A 25335-nucleotide genomic window follows, 5' to 3' on the forward strand; every position below is an offset into this window, starting at 1 on the left:
AATATCCTATATCTTGAATTTGCTGCCATCTGTGCTTTATAAATAGTACTAGTTGATTGTTTTTCCGTTTACTTGCTGAACAACAGATGTCAGAATCTATATTCTTATATTTGTCATCCATTAATGATGTTTTTAAATTTTTTGATAGATGGCAGCAAAAGCTACTTTTCGGGAATGAATTTTATTACTTATCTGACCATATTTTCTTAGGAAATAAATCAACTTGAGGAATCTCAAATACGGTAAAACACGGGCAATTGCCACCAAAAAACTGTCATTTTTCGCCAAAAAGGTAAGCAAAACTCTTAATACAGATAGAAATCCAAAAGCATGAAATGTATCAAAATATGGGGTATATGGTCTCACTAGAAATTTTTTCGAAGGTTATCGCATCTGGCATTTCATCTCACTATCTTGCAATTTTTGGCTACTTTTCACTAAAAGACTAAAAGAATCGGGTCCAGGCCGTAGCTAATTGGGTTTTCGTGATCGATATTTTGATGGCATTTGTTTACATGTACCTATACGTAGCGCTGCGAGGAGGATATTTAGCGATTTTTCCGATTTCACATGTTTTCTCGAGACTCTCGTAAATTTCGCAGCAGCCGTTACTGATCAATGATGGCGGAATAACTAATGATTATGTCGCTATAACATCGCATTAGTGATTTCACTTTAAAAAACAATTTGTTTTCGTTGCATCTTTTCGTGTATAATAATTACACATTTTTTTGATGTTATTGACATAAAATGAAAGCGTGAAGTGTCTGGAGAAGTCCGCATGTGCGAAATAAAGGGGACATGACAGTTGAAGATCCATTTTTCGTAGTAAAAGAGTAAGATCTTTGATATGGAAGGGGAAAAAAAATAACTCTCTTTCTTCATAGATTTAGATAATCATGTGAAAATTAATCACTATAAACTAATTTTTCGTGATTTATTGTACAGTAACATCTGTTGAAGTTGGACACACATTATGGACATTCTGTGGTTTTTGGATTATGGTCAGCCGGTCATAATCCAAATTATAACCACTCCATTCATAACTGAACCGCCCACAATGTATGTCAACATAGGTGAAGATAGACTTAAAAGACTGGGGGTTTTTGTACAGTAACACGTGTTAAAGTTAGACACCTATGGTTCCATTAATCTGTCAAGATTATGGACATTCATAACTCAACCGCCCGCAATGTATGTCAACATAGGCCAAGATAGACTCAAAAGGCTGAGGGTTTTTGTACAGTAACACCTGTTAATGTTCGACACCTATGGTTCCATTAAATCTGTCAAGATTATGGGCATTCATAACTTAACCGCCCACAATGTATGTCAACATGCCAAGATAAACTTAAAAGACTGGGGGTTTTGTACAGTAACACCTGTTAGACACCTATGGTTCCATTAAAATCTGTCAAGATTATGGACAATCATAACTGAACTGCCCACAATGTATGTCAACATAGGCCAAGATAGACTTAAAAGACTGGGGGTTTTGTACAGTAACACCTGTTAGACACCTATGATTCCATTAAAATCTGAGATAATGAACATTCTGTGTTTTTGGCCATGTGATTCCCAACTTCAAGGCGCAAATGCGAGCCGAGATCTTCCCTTTAAAGTCTCGCAACAGACCTACAAACAACACATATGTAATTCAATCCTAACATATCACTTACTTCACTTCTGAAATATAGGTGGCGGCACTGAAAAATCAAACACAACACTACATACGCATTCAGACTGCTAGGTACACACACAGTTACACTTCCGGCGCAACTCACTAGGTAGTAAATCACCCATAGATGGTAATAGACCTGAGTTGTGCTCGGTTTGAAAGAAAGGAAAGTTTTTGGCCAGTCCCATTCAAAACTGTCCAAAATGTAGGAGGTGTCGACGTAGGCGAAGATAGACTTGAAAGTCTGGCGAGGGGGAGGTTTTCTTGTGCAGTAGCATCTGTCAAAGTTGGACATCTGTAGTTGCAGTAAAATCTATCCAAAGATTATGGACATTCTGTATTATTGGCCAGTCCCATTCAAAACCATCCACAATGTATGGAGGTCTGGACATAGGCGAAGATAGACTTTAAACGCTTTGGGGGGGGGGGGGTTTCTTGTACAGTAACAGCTATCAAAGTTAGACACCAGTGGTTCCATTAAAATCTGTCCAAGATTATAGACACTCTGTGTTTTTGAATTGTGGCCAGTCCAATTCAAAACTGTCCAAAATGTTGGAGGTATCCACATGGGCGAAGATAGACTTAGAAAGCTGGGGGGGGGGGGCATGATGATGCCAATTCGAATGCAGTGTTGCCTCTTTTTTGTGGACACCTGCAGGATAAAAGAATTTCAGAACAGCTATATTAAAATCCAGAGAAATCCGGGGGAAATTATTATTTAGCCGTAAAAAGGAAGGGATATCCATTTAGAGGGATTTTTTTAGTGTATATGCATATACATTAGATGAGTTGGCTCTGTCATTGATACTGGGGCCGGGGACATAACACCCCTATATCTTTGCCTGTGGGAGTCCAGAGTGATAGGTTTTATTGTATTGTTTTATCAGGTTAAAATTCCACAAACAAAGTTGTCACCAAATTGGTGATTTCTGATTATGTCAAGGTTTAGCCCAAAAACTTGGCGTCCCAAATTTTTCTTGTTTGCAAATATCTTCAACATCACAGAAATTGACGATGACTGCCAAAAAATATTTCACAGCATTCGAATGCTCCTAAAATAAATGCAATAACCCAAAATACAACAAAGGCAACACCAAAAATCAATGAACGGAAACCAAATACATTGCATTGATTGCTTTTTCAAATCATTTTAGTGGCACATTTTGGGCAAGAAACTAGGCTTTCTATTCATCTATGAAATAGTGGAAAAATTAAGTACATTATATTTAAGTAATGGGAGTAATCATGTGTCCCCCACAAGGGTGGGGGTGACTGGGATGATTCTCATTATTTTTAATTTTTTTTTGCGCCATACATTCATTATAAAAGGGCCTGCGAAGGTCCCAGTCTAGAGGCCCTGCTTCCGGATGTTAGGGCCATGAGCGTGATAATTCAAGAGACCCTGATGACAAAAAAAAAAGGAAAATGAGCTAAAGACAGGCTAGTAGCCAGAAATTTCGTTCGGGGGGGGGACCATTTTCATTTCTGGGGCGACCAAAGTGATAGAACAATAGATTTGGCCATCTTTTTCCCTTTTTTTGGTCATTTTCTCACATTTTTGGGGGGATGACGACTTGGGGGGGGGGGGGTCTGGCTGTGGCCCCCGTGCTGGGGCTTTGGCTAAAGAGACAAAGATAACACCAAAGTTTGTAGAATATAGAGGGTGAACATGACCTATTCTGCCAAATGAAAGGAGTGTGTGTGATAGACGAGCCCAAGTGGAACACGAAAACCCTACAAACCCTGTCCTATTTCGAATAGTTTTCGACTTATAGTGGATAACTGATTTATGGAAGAAAAATGTGTCTTATCTGAAAAAAAAACCCCAGAATTTGTTAAGTTGCTGAGAGACTTACATGCAAACTAAGCTCATATTTGGAAAGAGCAAAAAATCCTATAAAATGATGCTATTTCCATTGAAATATCTGGATTTAATGGCATGCTACAGGCAGTGTCATCTTAACGCATGGGGCCCACGTGGGCGTGGCCCGGGGGCCTCAAGAGAAAAAGGGCCTCACAAAAACAAGAAGCAGTTGAAATTTTCGACAATTGGCCAGGTAGTGTCTCAGAAAAATTACTTCGCCCGGGGGGCCCATGATGCTCTAAAGACGGCCCTGGCTACAGGCACTGAAAGGTTGGAAAAGTTCAAAATCAAATTGTAATTTTTAATCACTTATTCCATAAACAACCTTCTAGCTACAATCAGTCAAATATACCAAAAACTTGTTCATTGCACCAGCTTTCAGAAGAGCCTACAATCAACCATATCAGGTTCTGGAGAAATTTAGTTTGCAATACATCACCGAAATCAGAGTGTTTGCTAAAGTAGATGTTTGGCAAAAATTTGGAATTGGTGATTAGATTTTGGCAACAACTTGATTTTTCAGAAAAAATCCTATAAGGTGACCCTACCTCTATCAAGATCTGCATTTAATGGCCACCTACAAGTGCTGAGAGATTGGCAAAGTGGAAAATCAAAAAATTATCACCAAAACCTACTAAAATGTCTACTTCGACTAATGCTGATTTCAGTGATGTATTCAAACGAAAGGATGAATTTATCCTGAACTAGAACACTAATATAATTTTATTGTTGGCTCTTTTAAAATCCTGTAGAATGGGCAGGTTTTCGGTAAACTTGACAGGTTGTTAACTAGAAAAGTGTTCATGGAATTGGCAATTAAAAATTTTGCAGACAATTGGATTTTGAACTTGGCCGATTTTCAGTGCTTATAACTCCATTGAATCTGAATATTCTGATGAAATTGATGTTATTGGGCATTTTTTTGCTTTTTTCAAATATGAGCTTTGTTTGCATGTATGTCTCCCATAAACTTTAATAAGTTTTGGTTTTTTTCTGACTAGATACATTTTTCAAATACAAATACAACACCACAACAGGCAAAATTCCCAGCGAGGTGGCTGAGAAAAAGATGCCCATAACAAATATGGATGTCATATATTTCAAAAATAAAGCAACCCAATTAAAAATGTAATTAGAAACATTATCCCATACCATAATCGATTATCCACCATAGCTCGAAAACAGTTCTATATAGGACAGGGTTGGTAGAGTGTTTCATGTTCCACTTGGGCTTGTCTATCACTCCTGTTCTTTTGTCAGAACAGGTCACTTTCACAGGCCCGTCATTTGGGGGTCAGTTTGCCTCCTCCCCTCCTGGGAAAAGTTGAAATGACGGCCCTGCACTTTCACCCTATATAGATAGCATGTTGGCCTGAAAACCATTCCGGTTTCCAATGAAAAATTTTAAAAAAGCCAAAGTGACAAGTTATATTGATGACAGAGAGAAGAAAACCCACCAACATTGCTGCAAACCTTGCTCACAGAATGATAATCTTTTGACAAGATACTGTTATTTGGTTTTTGATAAGGTGATATCAGTAAGTTGGTTAAAAATCGTGATAAGATATCAAATAATTTTGTTGGATACTAAAGATAAGCAGGCCGTTGCATAAGTCAGTGAATGTCACTCACAGCTCCCAGTACTTGCTCTCATGTAAATATGGCTCATATAGATATATATGAGGGTTAATTCAGAAGTAAGTTACATAGTTAATTGTTAATAGTAATAGTTAATAGTAAGTTGATGTTACTTTGCGGCATATCATGATGAAATTGGGTTTTCCCAAAGAAGAAAAAAAAATGTCTGGATCATAACAGATGTTGATGCCTAAATTGTTTCAGATTATTAAACCCTGGAGTAGGGGGGAGTTTTCAGTCATTTTTTCCCCTTTAGGGCTTCCCTGACCTCATAAAAATTGTGTGTGTGTCCTTGCGCCATACTTGTAGGTAGCCCTTAAAAACATTCCATTGCAAGGCAGCTTTATGAATTCTGAACATGTTCTATGCCCCCTTCTCATGAAACTTTAGCACCTTTTTCATTGTGAGGGATTACACTCCTCACAATGCAAAATCTCTGCCCCCCCCCCTCCCCCAGATAAAAAAAAATTAGCAAAAGCTGTAACTTTCAATAACACTACCATGCTTTTGTATAAGTTGAACCTCATTTGAGTACCACCAGTCACTCTGCATAGAGATGAAGGTTTTTCCTCCACAAGAACTGACCTGTGTATAAGTTGACACTCCCAATTTCGTAACAAATTTTTAAACAAAAAATCTTGACTTGTACACAAGTATATACAGTGTCTTTTTACTTTAATTATATGCACTTATTTTCAACACTGTCTGGTACACGTAGCTATAAATAGAATTATATTGGGTCACGCAACTCTCATAAGCTTTGTTTACTTAGTTGACAGCTGAATGTTTTATCCCCCCCCCCCATTACAGTGAAGTAGTTAAAGCTGTCAACAAGACAAAAGATTTGTACAAACGTTGGTGTGACTTGAAAGAGTTGAATATAATCAGTAAAGAAGAAGTCGATTGGACTACAAATGAACTCAGAAACAGTCTTCGCAGCATCGAATGGGACCTTGAAGACTTAGAAGAAACAATTTGTATCCTTTATGTCGAATTTGAATACTTATTGGTGTTTCTTAACTTTTTTTTGTCCATGTAATTTATTTTGGACGTAATATTACACCTACGATTGTAAAGAGGTCAACCAGGGGTCCCCAATATCCAAGAATGAGACCCCTCATACTTCTTAAATTAATTTCTTAGTAAATTGTAGAGTAAAATAAATTAATAAATTAAGTTTATATACCCTGGGGGGGGGGGGTAGATACCATCCCCTCCCAAAGCAGAATATGCAGAAAACTGTGTCGTATGTCACAGAACAATCAGTGCTGCTGCAAAACAATATGGAAGAATTTTAAGGAACACTATTATGGGAATTTTTACGGCCGAACATTTCCAATCAGCTGAGGGCTTATGGCAGATCAATGCAAAACATTCTACTTTGAGTTACACCATTTTTGATAGTATGAGTATCTTAGAGAACCACAAGAGGGTTCCATTCATAGTTCCCTCTGGATTATAAAATTTGTCACATTTTTGCCTGCCATGTTTCACTTACTTGGCTGTGAACTTTGGATAATGAGAATCGGGGAAAATTCCCACACACACAAATTTGTTACTAAAACGAATGTAAATGGGATTTTTCGTAGATGAAAATAAATGAATAAAGATTAAATAAACCTTTACCTAACTCACAACTTGACTCAGAAGTGGCCGAAAGAAAAACCAGGTAAATGTTCAGAAAAATGCTTCATTCTTTCCATAGCATTTAACTTATACAGACGTTTTTTCCCTGTTGAGCAATCATTAGTTAAGATTTAGTGACTAACCCTAGTGGGATCAATGTGATAATGATTATATTTTTTGTCTGAAGACTATACCCCTTGTAGAAATGCATTAGGAATGTTGTATTTTTCTATGTATTTACCTGTTTCATTGGTGACTTCTGAGAAAATAAATTAGTAATGACTTTTTCCCCCTTCTGAAAAATGTGACATTGTGCTAGCTATTGCCAATTAGCAGTTGAGTTGCCAATCATCACCAAATAGTAGATCAAATTACTTGTCACATTTACTACTTATTTATTACTTGAATTGAAATCTGCCAACAAAAAAATCGGCATTGGGACATACAGGCTTAACAGAACATATGGTCATTCAATGATCAATCTCCCTGATTTGACCGTCAGAAGGCTGGACTGATGCTGACTGTTTGGCAAACTTTGTCTTTTACTCGCAAAACTTAAAACATTTTTTTTTTTTTTTTGCGTTTTGATGCGATGGTGACAATACACAGGAAACAAAAGCAACTGTCTTTATCCAGATAAATTCTTCAGGAATAATTTTTTCTCCTAAAAGCAGGGATTTTTTTGCAAACACTGTCCAAATTTGGGAAGTATAAGAATTTCTCACATGAGTCTGTGAGATGGAGTAGAAATTCGGAATCTTTCCCGATTATGCATCATGCATTATCGATCATCCCGGTATTACATCATGCATTGGTTGTGACCATAGGCACAGGAACCTAGGGGACTGAAGTCATTTAAGCCCCCCCCCCCCCCAATAAATTTTGTAAGGGGGCTGAGCACCACATTCCCTGGATAATTTCTGAAAAAGCAATGCAATGCAGCTTCCCTCTCCTGCATATGCTCTGGAGTCCTATATATATGGGACGACCAGCAATTTTCAACCCACCCCCCCCCCATGTTTACGCCTCTGGTTGTGACATAGATATGGCTATTTGAAAAGTGGAACATAGGAGTAGGCATGTGAAGGTTCATGCACATTTTGGGATTTGTTTCGGATGTGCACAAAGCACATTTTTCCAGTGTTAAAGAAGAAGAAATGACAGTGAGATGAAGATAAGAGTATTCCGGTCTTCGAAGTAGTGCTGCAGGTCAAAATTCATTTGCAAGCTTTTCATCCTGTTATAGGAAAAACGTTTGGAATTCCTTTTGAGATAATAGCTCTTTTATCCTGTAATGCTCTTTCCTCAACACCTAATCTATCAAAATAGGTACAGTTCCTTCTAATTGATGTATTTTATTATTAGGAACTCTCTTTTATTTTTTTTTTTACTTTACCGCTTCCCTAATACCCTTATTATCAGAAAAAATTTTCCATCAATGACATCTGAAATTTCTTTAGAGAACTAAATAATCTTTATAAAACCCATGCTTTATTAGTTTAAAAAGAAATTTTTCCTTCATAAGTTACTTAGCAATTGTCGAGAACAACCCAAAGAAATTCAAGATCGATCTGACTGAATTGAATACAAGGAAAGCATTCATTGATCGAACAAAAGAAGAAGTTCAGGTAATAGTTGTTGGTAGCCTTCTTGTACCATTGCAATATATATATATATATTGTGAGTGTCCATGTTTCAGCTCCATAAATCAGTGCTGGTAGCATACACTGGTTAAACACTTTCCTTTTCAGGCATAGTGGCATGCAACTCTTCAGAGTTACACAGTTTTTGCCAAAAGTGCTCCATCCAATCCTGATCCATCTGTTTATTTCATTATCTCTGTGTTGTTGATCAACAACACAGAGATAGAAGTAGAAAGTTATGTATACCTTGGACAACGGAATCATTAATGAAATAAACAGAAGGATCAGGATTGGATGGAACACTTTTGGCAAAAACCGTGTAATTCTGAAGAGTCACGTGCCATTATGCCTGAAAAGAAAAGTGTTTAACCAGTGTGTGATACCAGAACTGATTTATGGAGCTGAAACATGGACACTCACAAGCAAGACGATACAAAGGCTACAGACAACACGAAGGAGCATGGAAAGATGTATGCTAGGCATCACAAAAACGAATCACTTGGATAAGGAACCATACAAAGGTATATGATATCATCGAAAGAATTAAACGTTTCAGATGGAAATGGGCTGGACATATTGCAAGAAGACAGGACAACAGATGGACCACGAGTATTCTAGATTGGTACCCCTGTGGTGTTAAACATTTGAGAAGGCGTCCCCATATAAGATGGATTGATGAGATCAGGAAAGTGGCTGGAGTCAACTGGATGGCTAAAGCATCAGACAGAGCAGAATGAAAAAATTTAGAGGAGACCTTCATCCAGCAGTGGATTGAAATTGGTTGTTGTTGTTGATGATGATGATACGGAGAGAGAGAAAATCCTATATAATGTAACCTTCTATAATGATAATCACCTGTATAATGATTTTACTCTGTGGTCCTGGTGCACTTTTCGTAGTACAGTCAGTCCTTAGTATTAGTGGAGATTTTTTCATATTCAAGGGTTTTCATATCTATGGTCTTTTTCCCAGTTTCCTGGAAAACTCTATTTCAGTATTATTTCTCACATTGGAACAAAATACAAATTGTATGTGCTAAATAAACGTGTAATAAACAACTCCTAAAGATTTTTCTAGTGCTTCTAAAAATGTTTCTAAAAGATTGTTATTTAAATATTTCTGAAAGGGAAAAACTTAAATGAAAAATTTGAAATACTGACAATGGTTAGCTTTATTGCTGCTGTTCCCTGTTATTACAGCATCAATGTAATAACAGGTAATTATACAGTCAGATATGTGAAGAAAAAAGAACGTGATAAGAATAAGATAAGATTCAATCAGCTGTAGCTACACCCGTAGCTCCGGAATCCACGTGTCTGTCATGTAGAAAGTGCTGTTTTTCTAAAAATAAAGTTATGCAATTTATGTGTGTGTACTGCATAACTTGCGTACTATGACTGTTATTAAATCTGCAAAGCCGAAAGCATTGAAGGAAAAGAAGTCACATTTTCCCGTATTTTTTTATGAACAAGAGAAGAGCTTGCACTACAAAAACACTTTTCCTGGATTGGTTTAAATGGTGTTTTGTTATGAAAATCAGAAGGCACTTGAACAGTAAAGGCATGCTATTTTCAAAGTTTACTTAATAATAATTGTATAGGCAATTGAGGAAGCAAATGCAGGAAATGTCTTAAAGTCATGGATGAATTTCACCAATGCCGTTATTGCTTGAGTAAGCCTTGTAACCATGCTAAATTTACTGACGATACAAATTATTGAAAATAAGAAACAGCTAATGGACATTATAGTTGTTTGTTCAAGAAAACATTGCAGAGAATCACTGGACATCTCTTTCTACTTCTGTCACATAAAGCAGACATAAATGAGATGCCTAAAAAAACAAGATTTTATGGTTTGTTATTCACAGATTTTCCATATTTGCAGTGAAACCCAGAGCATAATTCCTGTGAATACTGAGGGACAACTGTATTGATATATTCCATCTGTATCAATAACTCCTATGTAACAATACATTTCTCCAGTCCCTTGAGTATCATTATATAGGCGCTTCACTGTACATGAAAGCATGGAGTTTATTGAAGCTCATGTATACAGGAAATAAAAAAAGAACATGTGATATTAAAGTTTCATTGAATCGATTTGCTTGATTTTTGTACTAGATCTGATTACTGAGCAAACTTTTCAATTGACTTGAAAATTCATTTCTGCACTTATACTGTTCAAAATATCTCATCAACATGCCATAGACCTGGTTTAAGTTGTTCTGCATGCATGACGATAAAGTTTGTTACACGTCCCATATTTTTAGAACACTGTCCATAATTCTTTACATGTTTTCCCCTCTGAAGATTTTCTATTCTTGATAATAAGTTTCTCAGAGAAATAACAATTTATTATTTTTTCTCTAGTCTATGAGAGACAAGATGTTTGATACTAGAGAGAAGAAAACCCGCCAGGTTTGTATTTTGCATGCTATTCCAACTTATATGAAAGCATTTTTATTAGGGCTGGAAATTGATTAAAATTTTTAACTGGTTAATCAAAAACATTTAATCAATTAATTGACAGAGTAATCAAATTTTAATCTAATATTTCAAATGCTATTCATTTATGGCAAACAGTGTTGGTAATCTACATATATAAAATTGATTTTCTGTCTGTCTGTGTGTTCTCTATACAAATCTACAATTTTAGATCGATCGTCGCCAAATTTTGCATATACACCAAATGGGACCCGACTTGAACGATAGGCTACTTTAAAAGTTCGTCAGAGCAGGGCAAGTGCCCCAAATGGGCAAAAAAAACAGTTGGGTAACAATGGTTTTTGAGCCTCAACAATCACTTTTCGAACGTTTACTTTGGTTACCGTGGTTCCCTAGCAATGCGTTTCAGACGTGCATATGCCTTTACAATGGTTTGTTACTTCTCTAATCCTGTTAGTATATGTATATTCATAATAGTTTATGCCTTTATAATGGTTTGTCACCTTTTCAAATCTCTGAGTAATAAGGCTTTTTGAATAGACGTCATAATCATTGTCAGCATCGCTTTGAGGGTCAGGAAAAGGGTGATCCTCATAGAAATCAGTGCTAAAATTGCCGATTTTACTCTAGCAATGTGGGAATTTCGTGGGGGTTTTTGTCACATCAATAATTTTAAAAATTGTATTGAATTCCAGATTTTTGAGATATTGAGTTCGCTTAGAGATATATGAAGCCCAGGAGATTAAATATGAAGTAATAAGCCGGACCTACTTTTGAGTTAGATATCCGTGCAATAACATTGATTTCAACTTTTTATTTATATCTTCTTAAGCATGGAAATTAATGTCTCCTTATTTAAATCTCCTTATTGTCTTTTGATATTCAACTACATAAATTCATGTGGGTTAGGATATTTTGAAATTAATTATGGGCCCTGTAAAAAGTGCATCAGAAAAATTCTACAGCTTTAATTACACGTTTTTGGAAGCTAAAATAGGCAGATGGATAACTTGAACTTCAGAGTGGGGGGGGGGGGGATCAGAATACCTAGCGCTCCTTAGAAAAAGGGGAAAAAATATTCATTTCTACGTCTCTTTAAATCTAGATTTGTTTATTTCATGAGTCACCATATTGGTTAACTTAAACATGATTTGTATGTCCCGCAAAGAAAGAGGGAGATATCACGTGATCCAAAAAAGCCTCATAAATGAAAACCCGGGCAGCGCCGGGTATTATAGCTAGTTACATAATATTAATTGATGCTATAAAAATATATTTCATTTATATCACACATCTATCCACTGAATAGATGAAAACAAATATAGAAATACTTAGATTTGGAAATAAAAGCCGTCTGCTTTCGAAGCTATTTAATATCTTCCCCCTTTGCCAGAAATATGAATCAGCAAATTTATAGAACTTGGGAAATGACTTTTGAGTGTTTAGTCTACCCATGTTACTCTATGGAAGTTGTTCTCCTAAAATATAGAAAGCAAAATAAGTGATACAACCAACTGATAAACGTAAAATTTAAATTTTTCCCATTAATATTTCTGGCATAAGGGGGATGATATGTTGAACATGCTTGTCATATCCAGAAATTTCTTAATTTGAACCTTGTCTTCTTTTTTTTTTTAAATTAGTAATTTTAGAAATCATCACTACTTTTAGTTGAATCAACTTGTGGGTTTTTTCATGTCGAAAAATTTGATCAAAATATTGATTCAAATAATGTGTCACTTATCTGAAATGTTATGTACAGGAACATAATTTATATAAGACATAATCGGTTTAGTCAAATAAATCAAGTCAAATTATAAACTTAGTAAAAATTTTAATTGAATTGATTGAGTCAATTAATAAAACTAAACTTTTTAACTGTGATTAACAATTGATTGATTGATTAATCAATCCAATTAATCGATTAATCTGGCTATCCCTAACTTTTACCTTTATCAGTATTTTACTAAAGATAAATTAATATTGATAGCTGATCGAGAGCATTTCAACATTTGGTCATGTTTATTTTCTTCATCTTAATGCTGGTAGAAGTTTATAATTCTAATAATTAAGAGTAATAAATATGTATTTTGAATTTTTCTTTTCTGCAGGGTCTTTTAGGTACGAGTTATGCAAAATATACTCGCCTGGAAAATGAAATAGAAAGTCCGACACAGGGTAGTTTCATGGAAGATTCTCAGCAAACCCAGCAGGTAATTTATTAAGAATAAACATGTTCAATTATGATATCAATATGCAATAATTTGTATTTAAAACCTTGTATCATTTTCAAAATACTGTAGAACTTGACAAATAAACGGGCCAAATAATACATGTTTTCTCCTGGGACTTGTAACCCTGTTCCATGTTAATGGATGAGATCACATAAATTCGAAAAAGTTATTCTCAAATTGTTATTCTCAAATTCAAATTTAGTAATTACATATGAAACATTGTAGGCAGCAAGACTAATTTTCCAGTGGCCATTCAAACATGATATTCATCAAGTCCCGACTTATTGCATTGAAGTTTTCTTACTGATGAATCTTTGTTTTATGCTGTACATTTTTAATGGACTCGCATCATGGCGATCCAGGTTTGAACCCCACTGACGGCATAGTGGTAGTTAGCTGAAGTTGTTTTTCAGTTGATTTCAGTGTTTTTCTAATTTTTAGACACATGCGTGAACCATCTCCCATTTAAACAAGTCTCTCCACATAGAGCAATCAGGCCTACAACATTTTAAAAAACTTCACCCATTACAAAACGGTCTGCCGTGTTGTTGCTTCCAAAATTGGAATGCAGATTTCACCACATCTTAAACACACATAACTATTTCCCAGAAATAAGCTTTGTGTTATATACAGAAGACGTATACACACACATTCTGACAAGTACCGATTTGTTAGAAATTCTGTACAGAAATGCGTATGAGGTCCATGCACAGTCAAGTAGTAGTAGTAGTATGTTTTTAACACAGTCGAAAAATGCATAACACAACATCAAATTATTCAGTAGAACCCACTTTCAACAAAGTTGAGGAAAGCTGTGCTGAGAAAACATTTGATGTCTACAAGTGACTCGTATCATGAACAGTCCTACATCAGGACTTGACAAATTGAAAGAGAAATTAGGTGCCAGCCAAACTTTCTAGGAGCCAAAAATATGTTTTTCTCGAGAGAAAAAAACAGCCAAACTAATTTTTTAGGCTTTTCTGTGACTTGGTGACATTCTGAAAATTTTGTCTCAGACTTCAATTCAGTCATCACACATAGAAAATTTCGGGCACCAATGCCAGTTTTTTAGTCTCCTTGGTGATCTGATGCCTGGGATTATGGGGCCCTGTCCCAGATAAAAATGTTTTAACTCGTGGGAAAAAGTTTGACTTTCAAGAGTTAAACATATGTCATTGAACATATGGTAGCTTGGGTACTTTGAACAAGTCAAAGCCAGGTGTGATCTCACTGTCTATACTACTACTACTAAACCACACATGCACTTTGTCCATATTCCTCTTTGGAACTTCTAACGAATTGCCACATGTTGGAATGTGCATGCTCATGTTGTGAACCTAACTTAAAGCTTGTTTCTGTGTAATGCTTGTTATAGTGCTGCCATCTGCCACATATTTTTCGAACTATGAGTGAAGATTATGACTATGAATTTACAACAGTAAAATCATCAAACATTACACTGTCTATACTAGAAGGCTCTTAGACAGAATCCACTGAACCTCTTGATGGGGTCCTTGGAAGGATTTCACTGAGTCTATGAGATAACATATGTGACACCATCATTATTTATAACAGTATCTTTTTGTCTGGAATTATAGACAAAATAGATCAACAGAAAAAGTTTCCAGAGTATCTTCATATTTTATATCACATGTAGCCTTTCTAAATGTTGATTTCATTACCATTTCAAAAACACGTTTTTTTTCTTTGTAAAAAATATTTACTTTTTTTCTCAGTAAAGTAAGTGGCGAAAAGACAAACTTTCAATATTTAATAATCATTGTTTCAGTCATAATTAAATTTTTGTATTTTTTTGTTAATCAGTTAAAAAAATGTTTAATTGTTAATGCATAAATTCTTTGTACGTTAGTCTCAGATGAGACGTGAACACTTGTAGCGTTTCCATGCATAAAAGAATCATCATAACGATTGGGAGAGCTGTTCAACAGTGCCTCAATAACATTGTTTAAAGCTATGAGTATGCATACTAAATTCTCACATGCAAATGGGAATTGAGAATTATTAGATATTTGAAGTCTCCCATTGTTGACAGAATAACTGTCCCATAGACATTTCAGGGGGTTATTTTGAAAGTTTGTAGGTATGCACCCAACCTTTTTTTGTTGTACGCTGCCAATGTTGCTTGTGACTCTTTTTTTCATTGTACATTTTCCTACCAATCTCTAAGGAATTAGACCCACATTGTTTCTTCATGTTACTGTTCATTTGTCTAAGTCAAATTTTTATGCCAGAGCCACATTCTCGAGAAAAAAAATACTGTATATGCTCATGTACACAGTTTTTTTTTTCCAAAGTTCTTTCCTATGTTGGTAGGGTCAGCTTACATACTGGTCAATTCTTTAGGGGGAAAAAATTCTACCAGAGTTTTACCAACAGCCTTCCCCTATAGCAAGAATACATTTATACCAGCCGGCAAAGATAGTTCTAACAGCTTCATTAAAACAGAGCCATTTTTCCATTTTTAAGTATGCAACAGACCAATATCATAACACAAGAAAAATAATTTGTTTACAATTATCAGGACTTTGGTATATGTTATCATTTTTTTTCCGTCTAAAGTCTTTTTTACTTTCTGCATATTTCGAAGCTAGAGTTGAACCAGACTCATTTTCTTCCCTATAAGTTATTATTACCAATCTACAAGACTATGTAGGAAGTCAGAGGGCTCCCTTATTGATAAAATATCTGTGCTCAGTTCACAATGTCCTAATCAAGCCTTAATAGCTGTTATGATCCATGTACATGTAGTGCTGCTTTTGCAATGATATAGTGAAAGCATGTGTAATGTAAAAAACTCCCTTTCTTCTGTTCATGGTCAATTTCTTTCAACTGACCATATTCACAGTTCTTCGGCCGGAAGACGTTTCACAAGGGAATCTATGGAATGCACCGTACATTATAGGAAGTATCGTAATTCATAATAAATATCAGACAACTCTATTCTAACTCCTCATAAGTGATGAATGAAAAAAAAACCTATGTGGGGAAGGAAAAATGTCCTGCTTCTATGTCTCATTTGACCAAACGGGACATATGGTCATGGCACTCACAACTAGGATTTTTCAGGATATACAGTTGAGGGCACTTAATGCAGTCACATCAGGACTCTGGTTGTTGATAACAATAACTAATTGATAACTATATTCGATAAAAGTCCTGGTTGCTGTATCGTATAGTTGCTGCAACAACAGTATGCATGGCCGATAAGGGAGTACAAAAATGTTTTTCAACGGGGAAGCAGGTACACCCACTTTTATCTTACATAATCTGCAGACTTATAAAGATAACTTATGGAGAAAAAAGCATGGTTTAACCTCGGTTTCAAAAAAATTCAAAAAAAATTAGGATAGAAAAAAAGTTCATAACATAAACTGAAATCCTTATAATTATAAATGAATTTTTCCATGGTTATGGTATTGGTCTGTTTCGTTCCTTGCAAAAGAAGAATACCTGAATTATAATATTATCCATGATTTTAAAAAAGAGACGTTTCCTGTAGTTATCAATCAGTTATTGTTGTTAGAAACCCAGAGTCCCCCGATGTGATCACATCAAGTGGTGTGCAACCAATTACACACTCATGCCTTCTTGCCCACTTGGTAGCCATTCATACAATAGAAAAATGTATTGTTGCTGTTTTGCAAAGTGTCTGCCGAATGAATGAGAAGAGGAAAAACTGTTTTTTTGAAGGTTTACGCAGAAACATACAGTTTTTCCTCTAAAATATATATAATTTTTTAGGGTCTGCTGGTACATAGGTTTTGGAATTTTTTATCCTTTTAGGTGGTTCTCAAATTGGGGGGGGGCAGTTTATATGCTAATAGGCTTACTCACGAGTGTATATAATTGATTGTACAGTTATTGTCTTCAGTTAAGTCCCCGATTCTCATACACAAGTGGAAAGCTTTGGTATCATATTAATTTTTAGTTGGGAAAAAAGTCAATGAGGATTTTTTTTCCATATCAATGATCATGTTTCTTTTATTCTGCAGCTAATAATGGATAAACAAGATGAGGAGCTAGAAAGAATACATTCCAGTGTAGGAACATTGAAAACAATGGGTAAACACATTAGCACTGAACTCGACGAACAATCTGTGTAAGTAGAATAAATGCACTGTGTGATTTCATGTGAATGCAGTATACAAAGTGATTCAGAACATTTGCACAAAACTTTAAGTAGTAAGATAACACATCTAAAGAAGCAGTTTCCGTCATACCATGCATGGTCGTAATGAAAGCGGTGAACTACTAGATGTGTGATCTAGCAGTGATGATTCTGTAACATGATTCTACCATTGAATGTATTAAGAGCTGGTTTTGCCACTTATAAACATTTCTATCAGGAATTTGCAGAAAGAATAGCCTGTTTCAGGAAAAGGCAGGCATGCATTTCATGTATAGTGCTGCGGAATGCTCTGTAAGCTTAAAAACTGCACTGGGAGAGTTTTCCAACAAGACATATACCAAATCAAGAAACCTTTGAGTGATTGAGCTGGTGTCTCTTAAAAATGGACTTCTCGTGGCATCCTTACATTCCTGGCATACCCTGTATCTTGCATGCCACTGACAAGAGATCCTGTTTTACTCAGACACCAGTTAAATTGCTCAATAGTTTTTTGAGCTTGTTGGTAAAGCACTTCCTGTACAGTCTTTGGGATTCCACAGCATTCCCGTCTGCAGCACCATACATGAAATTCATATCTGCCTTGAAGTGAAGATGAGTGACAAAACCAATGCTTTTTGTGTTAGATGACAATCTCATCTGGCAGTTCACCGCTTGTGTTACGACCATGCATTACATGTTGAAAATTGCTTGTTTAGATGTGTTCTATCACTACTCAAAGTTTTGCCCATCAGTTCTGCATCAACCTGTATAAGCATATGTGTATAAATTGCTGATTTAAACTATATTGATTCAGTGTATGTAGGCAGGGATAATTTTGAATTCATATCGCTATTAAATTATCTAATATTTTAGCTAATTTTTTTTGTCCTGATGTCTTTAATGTAAAATTTGAGTACATTAGAAACATTAATTTATGTGTTTTATTTAATTTTTTCAATAATACCTGACTATTTTAAAGTCTAAAATGGGTTAAACCAGCAATTCTCAACTGGTGCTCCACAAAGCCTTTGGGACTCCGTGTGCACTTCCCTAGGGCTGAGCAGCCGCTCGAGAAAAATAAAGTAAATCAATAAATTTGAAGAATCTATAAAAAAAATAGATCTACAAGCTCCGCCATAGAAATTGTATAAAAAAGGCTTCAGTGAGTCAAAAAGGTTGAGAACTGCTGGGTTAGAGATCAAATTTTGTTAATCAGTGTCCCCAACGCAGAATGTTTTGCACTGTTCTGCAACAAGCCCTCTGCCAACTGGAAATGTTCTGCAGTGAAAATTCCCATAGTATGTAGTGTTTTCATAGTTATAATATAGTGTTTTCTATATTTTTCTTTGAATTTTTTATTGTTCTTCAGTAGCACTGATTGTTCTGCGATGTACATCATAGATTTCAGCATATTCTACTTCGGGAATCAGTGGTTTCTTAAATATATTTCTCATCTGAAAATGCAGTTTCTCACGTAAGGCCAGTCATGCACTGGAAGTAACAACATCAGCAAGCTACGTGAGTAGCAACAGCCAACATAGAGTTCAACAACAAAGGTTATCTGACGAATCCACTAAAAGTGACTTCTACACGCTACTTGGTTCACGACTGCACTGTGCAAACAAGTGTGTTTATTAATAACCTTGAGGAAATATTGAAAAAAACTGTTAAACTATAAAAAATTTTTTTTTTTAAAGAATGGATCAAGAACACCTGTATTTATTATGTTCATGCTTAATGAGACATTTGACGCAAACTCAGAGAATGTGTTCATGTTGTGAATAAATAAATAATACTATTTAATCTATCACACCACTTACCATCACAACCCATTAACAGCAGTTATCAAATTTTCAGCTTTCATGCTCACACAGGGAAGGAGGAAGGGAGACTCGCCTGCACAGAAAGAGAGAAAAAAAATGGAACAATGGTACAAAAAAGTTAACAACTGTACTGTGCATATGCAGGTAATACAAGACCAGAAAATCCCAATCTATGCAAATTCCTTGCGATTCCCGCTCATCTGCTGATGTCGCTCGCTCAAGTCATTTGCAGTGGATGGCATTCTCTCACTTTCTGTGTAATGGGATCAGTTTTGCGAATACGGACAACAGTGTGCGACTGGTTTATCGCTTCCAGTGGATGACCGGCCTTAATGTCAATTAGTTGCATGAGCTTCACAAATTCACCAGATGGGGGAAATTCATTAATTACTCCCATTTATTTGTCATGTAGGATGTTAGATGAGTTAGGTGTGGAGATGGAGGTTACCGAATCAAAGCTGGATGCCACTGCAAATAAAATTGCGAAAGCCCTTCGAATGACTAATGGTGAGTTTTTAGCATTGTTTGTGATCGTACATCAAAGAAATAATATTTTGTTACATAACATGATACTATGAAACCAGTCGGATCTTCTGATTCTTTTACCCCTCTTCTCCAGAATTAATTTAAATTTCTCCCGATTTTAATGGAAAATTATATCCCTGAACGGTTTATACAAATAAAAAAACAATGCCACAACAAGCAAAATTCCCAACAAGGTGGCTGATGAAAAGGTGCCCGTAGATGGCCCTTTATGCCAATTACTAGTTACCATATGTTAACTTGCCTATAGAAGGTTGCTGCAGTCATCTTCAGGAGCTCTACAGCATGTCACCAGAACTTCAGCCATTAAAAAGCCTTCATTCACTGACAGGTTTAAGCTACTGGCAACTTTTTGAATGTATTTACTTTATCGATGAACAGGCATCAACATTAACCATTGTTTGTATGTTGATTTCCATGTTGTGGGGGAAGCCATGTGATTTGGTTTTATTAGAAATTAATTTGGCATTCCAGATAACATAAAAACAAGAAAACACATACTTGTTTTTTAGGCTGGGGAATTCTGATGCCACACAACATTTGTTTTTTCACACTATAAATTCCCAACCCATATTGGGATAAATTGAGAAGCTACCATCTTAGATAAAACAATCATTATTTTTTTATGGGCAGTGTATTGAATCATAATTATTGTTTTTCATTTGTTTTATGGGTTGCTGTATCGTAGTTCTATTCGACATCCATATTTTTTTATGGGCATCTTCTTTCAGCCACCTCGCTGGGCATTTCACCTGTTATGGCCTTTGTATTTGTATAGACAGGTTACCCCTCCCGAATATTCCAGCTTAGGGATTCTGTGGCAGAATGGGGGGCCATGAAATTTGGTTTTATATTAAATTTATGCTTGTTATATCAACTATACCTCACAGCATTGCTAAGTGCGACCGAGTTTCCAGTTTTTTCTACCAAAACAGCTTCATAACAGATAATTCCGGTTAAATGGCACAGACCTCTAATTACGAACACTTTTGAAGACCATGGAAAAGGACCTCAATGTATTTTGCCATACAGGGTGTCCTGTGAGTCCATATTCTGACTTTATCTCATCAACCGTTTGTCACAGAGGTATCGTTCCAGTTTAAGGAATGTTAAAAATGTGTTCCCTGTTCAAGTTTTAAGAGTGAAAAATTAAAAAAATCTAAATTTTCAACTTTCTTTCTGTTTTTTCCCCAACTTTTCTCTTTTTATGAATTCAAACATCTCAGTGCATATTGCAGTTAAAAACATGAATTTTTTTTTCTGGTACAGAGTGATTTCTGAACACATTTTAAGATTTTTTTTTAATTAAAACCATACCTCTACAACGGATAGTTGATGAGATAAAGGCTAAATTAGGACTTACAGGATATCCTATATATGAAAGTTTTTGCTGTTGCGAAGATGAATTTTTGGAGAGAGAAAATTGAACTGCCTTTGTGGGGAATCGAACCCACGTCCTTTCACTTTCCAGGTGAACACTCTAGACCACTTCCCGTTAGCGTAAAAAAATTTCGCCCCATGGTTTCTATCATTAAGTGGTTCCACTGTACTGTGCGGGGATGGCATAAGTACTCTTGGGCCCTCAAATTAACCTGTCTTTCAATTAATTTTTACAAAAATGATTAAAAGTTTTTGATTGGCTTTCTGATCTTGAGGCTTGGATGATCTCCTGATTCCTGGATCTTGAAAGTTAGGGCATCTTCATGCATAAGTGCTAAATTATTTTATTGTGAAGGTTTTGTTTCTACATCTTTTTAACACTAGAATGATGAAAGTGGTCGTTTTGACCGCAAAAGCTACTTTAGCCTGCAATTGCACCCAAACAATTTATCTCAGTTTGTTGAAATTGCATGACTTTTCTCATCTTGTTAAGGCTCTTAAATTCCTAAAATAAAAATGTTCTAGGGTTCTTAGTTTAGTGGTAAAAGGAAGTTCTACGTAGACTGATGGTAGCAATCAATTTTGTCAGTCGTAGTGGTCATTTTGACTGCTATAGAGATTTTCAACTAATGCAAAACATACTGAAAATGGACAGTATTCTTACAAAGTCATTAATAATGATGGAACAGATGTTCTATCATGGTGTTTGCTTTTCTCCAGTACCCATTTTGTATCATTCAAAGATACACTTTCGAAGAAGCTCATCGCCATGTGCTATTCAATTCATTTAGTGTTTTTATGGATCTTTGCGCTTCTACTGCATTGCATTCGCTGGTACAATATCACAATGGAAGGAAGCTTCATTTTTCATGATTTTACCCAACAGGGCTCCAGCCGATTCTTATCATTTTTATTTCTCCATACTATAAATTCACTATAGAGGAGCCAAATAAAAGATCACAGCCTGATCTGATGGATCATGTGGGGATCCATTATTTTACCGTATATCAGGGGTGGAAAATGAAAATTTTATTTTTGTAGCAGCAAAAATGTTGTTTTTAGAGCAGCATTTATCAGTTTTTCAAATTTTGGGAGTACATAAAATACACAGTTTTTATGTACATATATGCAGCAGCATACACAGGATTTTTTACTTTAAAAAAACAGTGTTATCTCAGCTCAGAAGTAAGGGTTGTCCCCCCCCCCCCCCCCACCAAGGAACAAAATACATAGAGATTTCCTCTAGAAGAAATATATTTTTTTTAATTTTTAGGTCATACAAAAGTTTTGAGAGACTTATTGTATTTTGAGAGAATTATTTATATACTTCTACATTCTCTACAATATCAGCAAATGAGAGGCTAACATGTGGTATTTCAAATTTTAAAAATAATTTTAAAATTAATGTTTTTAGATTTAGCTCGTAGAGTTGGTAATCACTAATACAAAAAATAAACAGGAGAGACTTGACACACTCATCAGAAAAGTAATTATTTTTCTTGCTTTTGCTGCTGATGCAAGTCTAAGTTGTGCTTTTGTTCTCTTCAGTTCCAAGCAATTTTGAATGTTTGATCTTGCTTCTTTTACCAAAATTTAGCCATTTCATATTTAAAGAGATTTTTTGAGTTTGCTCTTGATCGTTACCTCAGTTTGATACAACATACTTTGAGATGACTTCTTTTGCTGGGTCATTCTTAGAATATTCATTAGAAAAATTCTAAGAAATTTAATAGTGATTAAATACTATAGACTTAAATTATTTTCAACTTAAACCATTGTTTCCCAAAGTGAGAGATGGAAAGGTACAGGGGGGATTGTAGAAGCTTTCGATCTAGTATAAGATCTTGTGGGTTGGTGTGAGTTGGGGGTGATAAGAAAAAAATTTTGGAGAAGGGGCGATGGGCCAAAAAGTTTGGGAAACTGACTTAAACTATAGTAATTTAAACTACAGAAGTAAATTATTTTTAATTTAAACTATAGAAATAAAACTATAGAATAATGATTAAACTATTAGAAATTTAATAGAAAGATTCTATTTTCACAAAAAATTCAATCCGAGTACACCTGTTTTCACTCCCCATTTTTCTTGTTTCATTACTTTTCCGGGATTTTGTCACTTCTCCTTCCATAGACACCCCGAATTTACCGATGGCTTTTGCATCGCAACTCCTCATGGTGAAGACAGACATTGGTGTTTTTCCAGTCCAATACATTCTTTCGCAAACTTTTCCGTTTTGTTAAAGGATACACGAATGTTTAACCAAGTACAGCCAGTCGGAAAATCGGCGCAATTCAAAAAATAATTAATGCAAGGAACACATAAATCAAAGGGGTCTACCTTATTTCATAATAAAATAGCTGGAAACAGCAATTGAAGGAATTTTTCATTGTTTTATGGATGAGCAGCAATTCACATATTTTGACCTAATTTTATACGTTGCTGGAAGCCTGGGTGCCGAATCCTTGGGAGGGGGGCCTCAAGCTAATTCCATTTGTGGCCCCAAGAAATAAATTTGAGGGGAGGACAAATGATGTTATCAAAAAGTCAGTTTCTATTGTGATGCAAATTCAAAGTTTCTTAAGGGAAACTTTTGTTTTTGGACAAGATGGTGCAGAATTGAAGAATTTCAGTATTTTTATAGCAAAATGTAACAGACATCAGAAATTGTAGCAGATTTTTTACCCCCTGTTATATGTATCATGCTTTTTTAACAAGCGAAAATATAATTCTACACTTTGGTAAGCAGAGAAAATCAAGATCTTCAGTACCATGCATACGAAAAATTGAAATTCCGAACAAAGAAAATTACTGTCAAAAATTATGAAATTTTATTACTCTACTAATGAGTGTCATTGATGTTTTCTACAAGATGAATTCATTCTATGCACAGTGCTATCAACATCAAAAAGCTGTTTTACTTATGTATTTTATGTTGCTCAGGATTTGATGGCTGTTCACTTTTTTTCATTCCCCATATGCAATCTCTGCAATCAAATTTCTCAAGCGTATTTATGCTTCAAACCCCGTCAGTGGACTGCCAAGTGAAAATGAAGCCACATATTACATGAAGTTAAAAAATCAGTCAAACCTCTTTTTGAAGTAACAAAACAAAAGATTAATTTTTGTCATAAGCCCTTTTGTCCAAAATTCCAAAAAAAAAATAGTACATGAAGGCCTCATTGCAAAAATGCCAAAGAGGCTGAATAGAAACTGTTTTAAGAAGTTTTGATAAAGAAAAAAAATGCTTGCTGAATTTTCTCCAATTGTGGTCAAAATGACAACTAACGTTGTTCTAGGTAGTTTGAAATTCCAGTTGTTCTAGTGTTAAAAGAAATGATAAGCTGATAAATTGAATATGATGATGGCTGGATATGTATGATCAAATAATGTCTCAGTGGCAGTCAACTTCTTTTTAAAAACTTGTATATGGCAGATTTCTCTGATGAATATGTGAATAAATATGACAAAAAAAGTTTGTAATGCAGATAATTTTAAACCAATTTTCAGTTTACATAAATATATAATAATCTGTTTTATTTTCTTCTCAGATCGTAGGCAGTGGACAGCCATTGGTGTACTTTTTGTCATTCTCGTCATAGTCATATTGCTTTTCTTTATCTTGTAATATTTTTTATTGAGATTTATGTTATGTCAAACTGTATATTTAGTTGTGTATCTATGTGCATGTATATACTATTATATATATAACAGCATTTATGTGTAATATAATTATTAAAAATTTTTTGGAGCTGCTTCCTAGATTGATGATTATGAGGAGAAAATTCAGTACACTGTATTTACTCATATATAGGACGAGATATGATTTTAGTGATAAAATAAGGGAACTAAATTTATTAATGCAACTCCTCATTTTGTTTATTCTCAGATTAACAGCATAAAATTCACATATTAGCAAACAACCCTATTTTCTTAATGCTACCAGCTTTCGTCAATTTGGACTCTCCTACCACAAAGCTTCCCTAACAGCTCTTTTCTTTTTCACTCTCGCTCCACAAAGCATTGTCCTCAGATCAATCGAGTGCATTTGAAATGCAGCATTTCCTGGATAAATGATATCAGCTCTAGAGAGAGGTACATTCTTCTTCCATGCAACTGGAATCAGTTGGTTACTGTTATCAAAAACCAGAGTCCTGATGTGATCATATTAAGCAATGTGCACTGTACTAAAAAGATGCAAGTAAACCTTCGCATGTGCACACAAGGTCCTAGGTCTCTGAAGAAGTGAAAATTCAATAAAAATCGCATCCTATATACTCGAATAAATACAGGAGGGCAAAAAATCCTTGACTCATTTTGAAAATAAAAAAATTG

At 35.2% G+C, this 25335-nt stretch overlaps 1 protein-coding gene across 1 annotated transcript; it reads left to right on the top strand.

Moving 5' to 3' along the window:
- Window positions 1–481: 481 nt before the first annotated feature.
- Syx6 (Syntaxin 6) lies at window positions 482–25335 on the top strand. The gene is made up of 8 exons (XM_089250736.1): window positions 482–836; window positions 5991–6157; window positions 8340–8434; window positions 10819–10866; window positions 13005–13106; window positions 17141–17247; window positions 19492–19586; window positions 24552–25335. The coding sequence occupies exons 1-8, from the start codon at window positions 802–804 to the stop codon at window positions 24626–24628; spliced, it is 726 nt and encodes a 241-aa protein (XP_089106862.1). The 5' UTR covers window positions 482–801; the 3' UTR covers window positions 24629–25335.

The sequence above is a fragment of the Pholcus phalangioides genome, unplaced genomic scaffold, assembly GCF_987345545.1.
Source record: "Pholcus phalangioides strain wild (caught in Gottingen) unplaced genomic scaffold, Ppha-v1.0 ptg000024l_1, whole genome shotgun sequence".
NCBI classification, from domain to species: domain Eukaryota; kingdom Metazoa; phylum Arthropoda; class Arachnida; order Araneae; family Pholcidae; genus Pholcus; species Pholcus phalangioides.

Excerpts from the sequence above, each read along its gene's own strand:
- Syx6 (XM_089250736.1), top strand. The coding sequence starts at position 802 with ATGACAGTTGAAGATCCATTTTTCGTAGTAAAAGA. Across the intron at positions 8,435-10,818 it reads GAACAAAAGAAGAAGTTCAG|TCTATGAGAGACAAGATGTT; the intron begins GTAATAGTTGTT and ends TTTTTTCTCTAG. Across the intron at positions 19,587-24,551 it reads AGCCCTTCGAATGACTAATG|ATCGTAGGCAGTGGACAGCC; the intron begins GTGAGTTTTTAG and ends TTTTCTTCTCAG.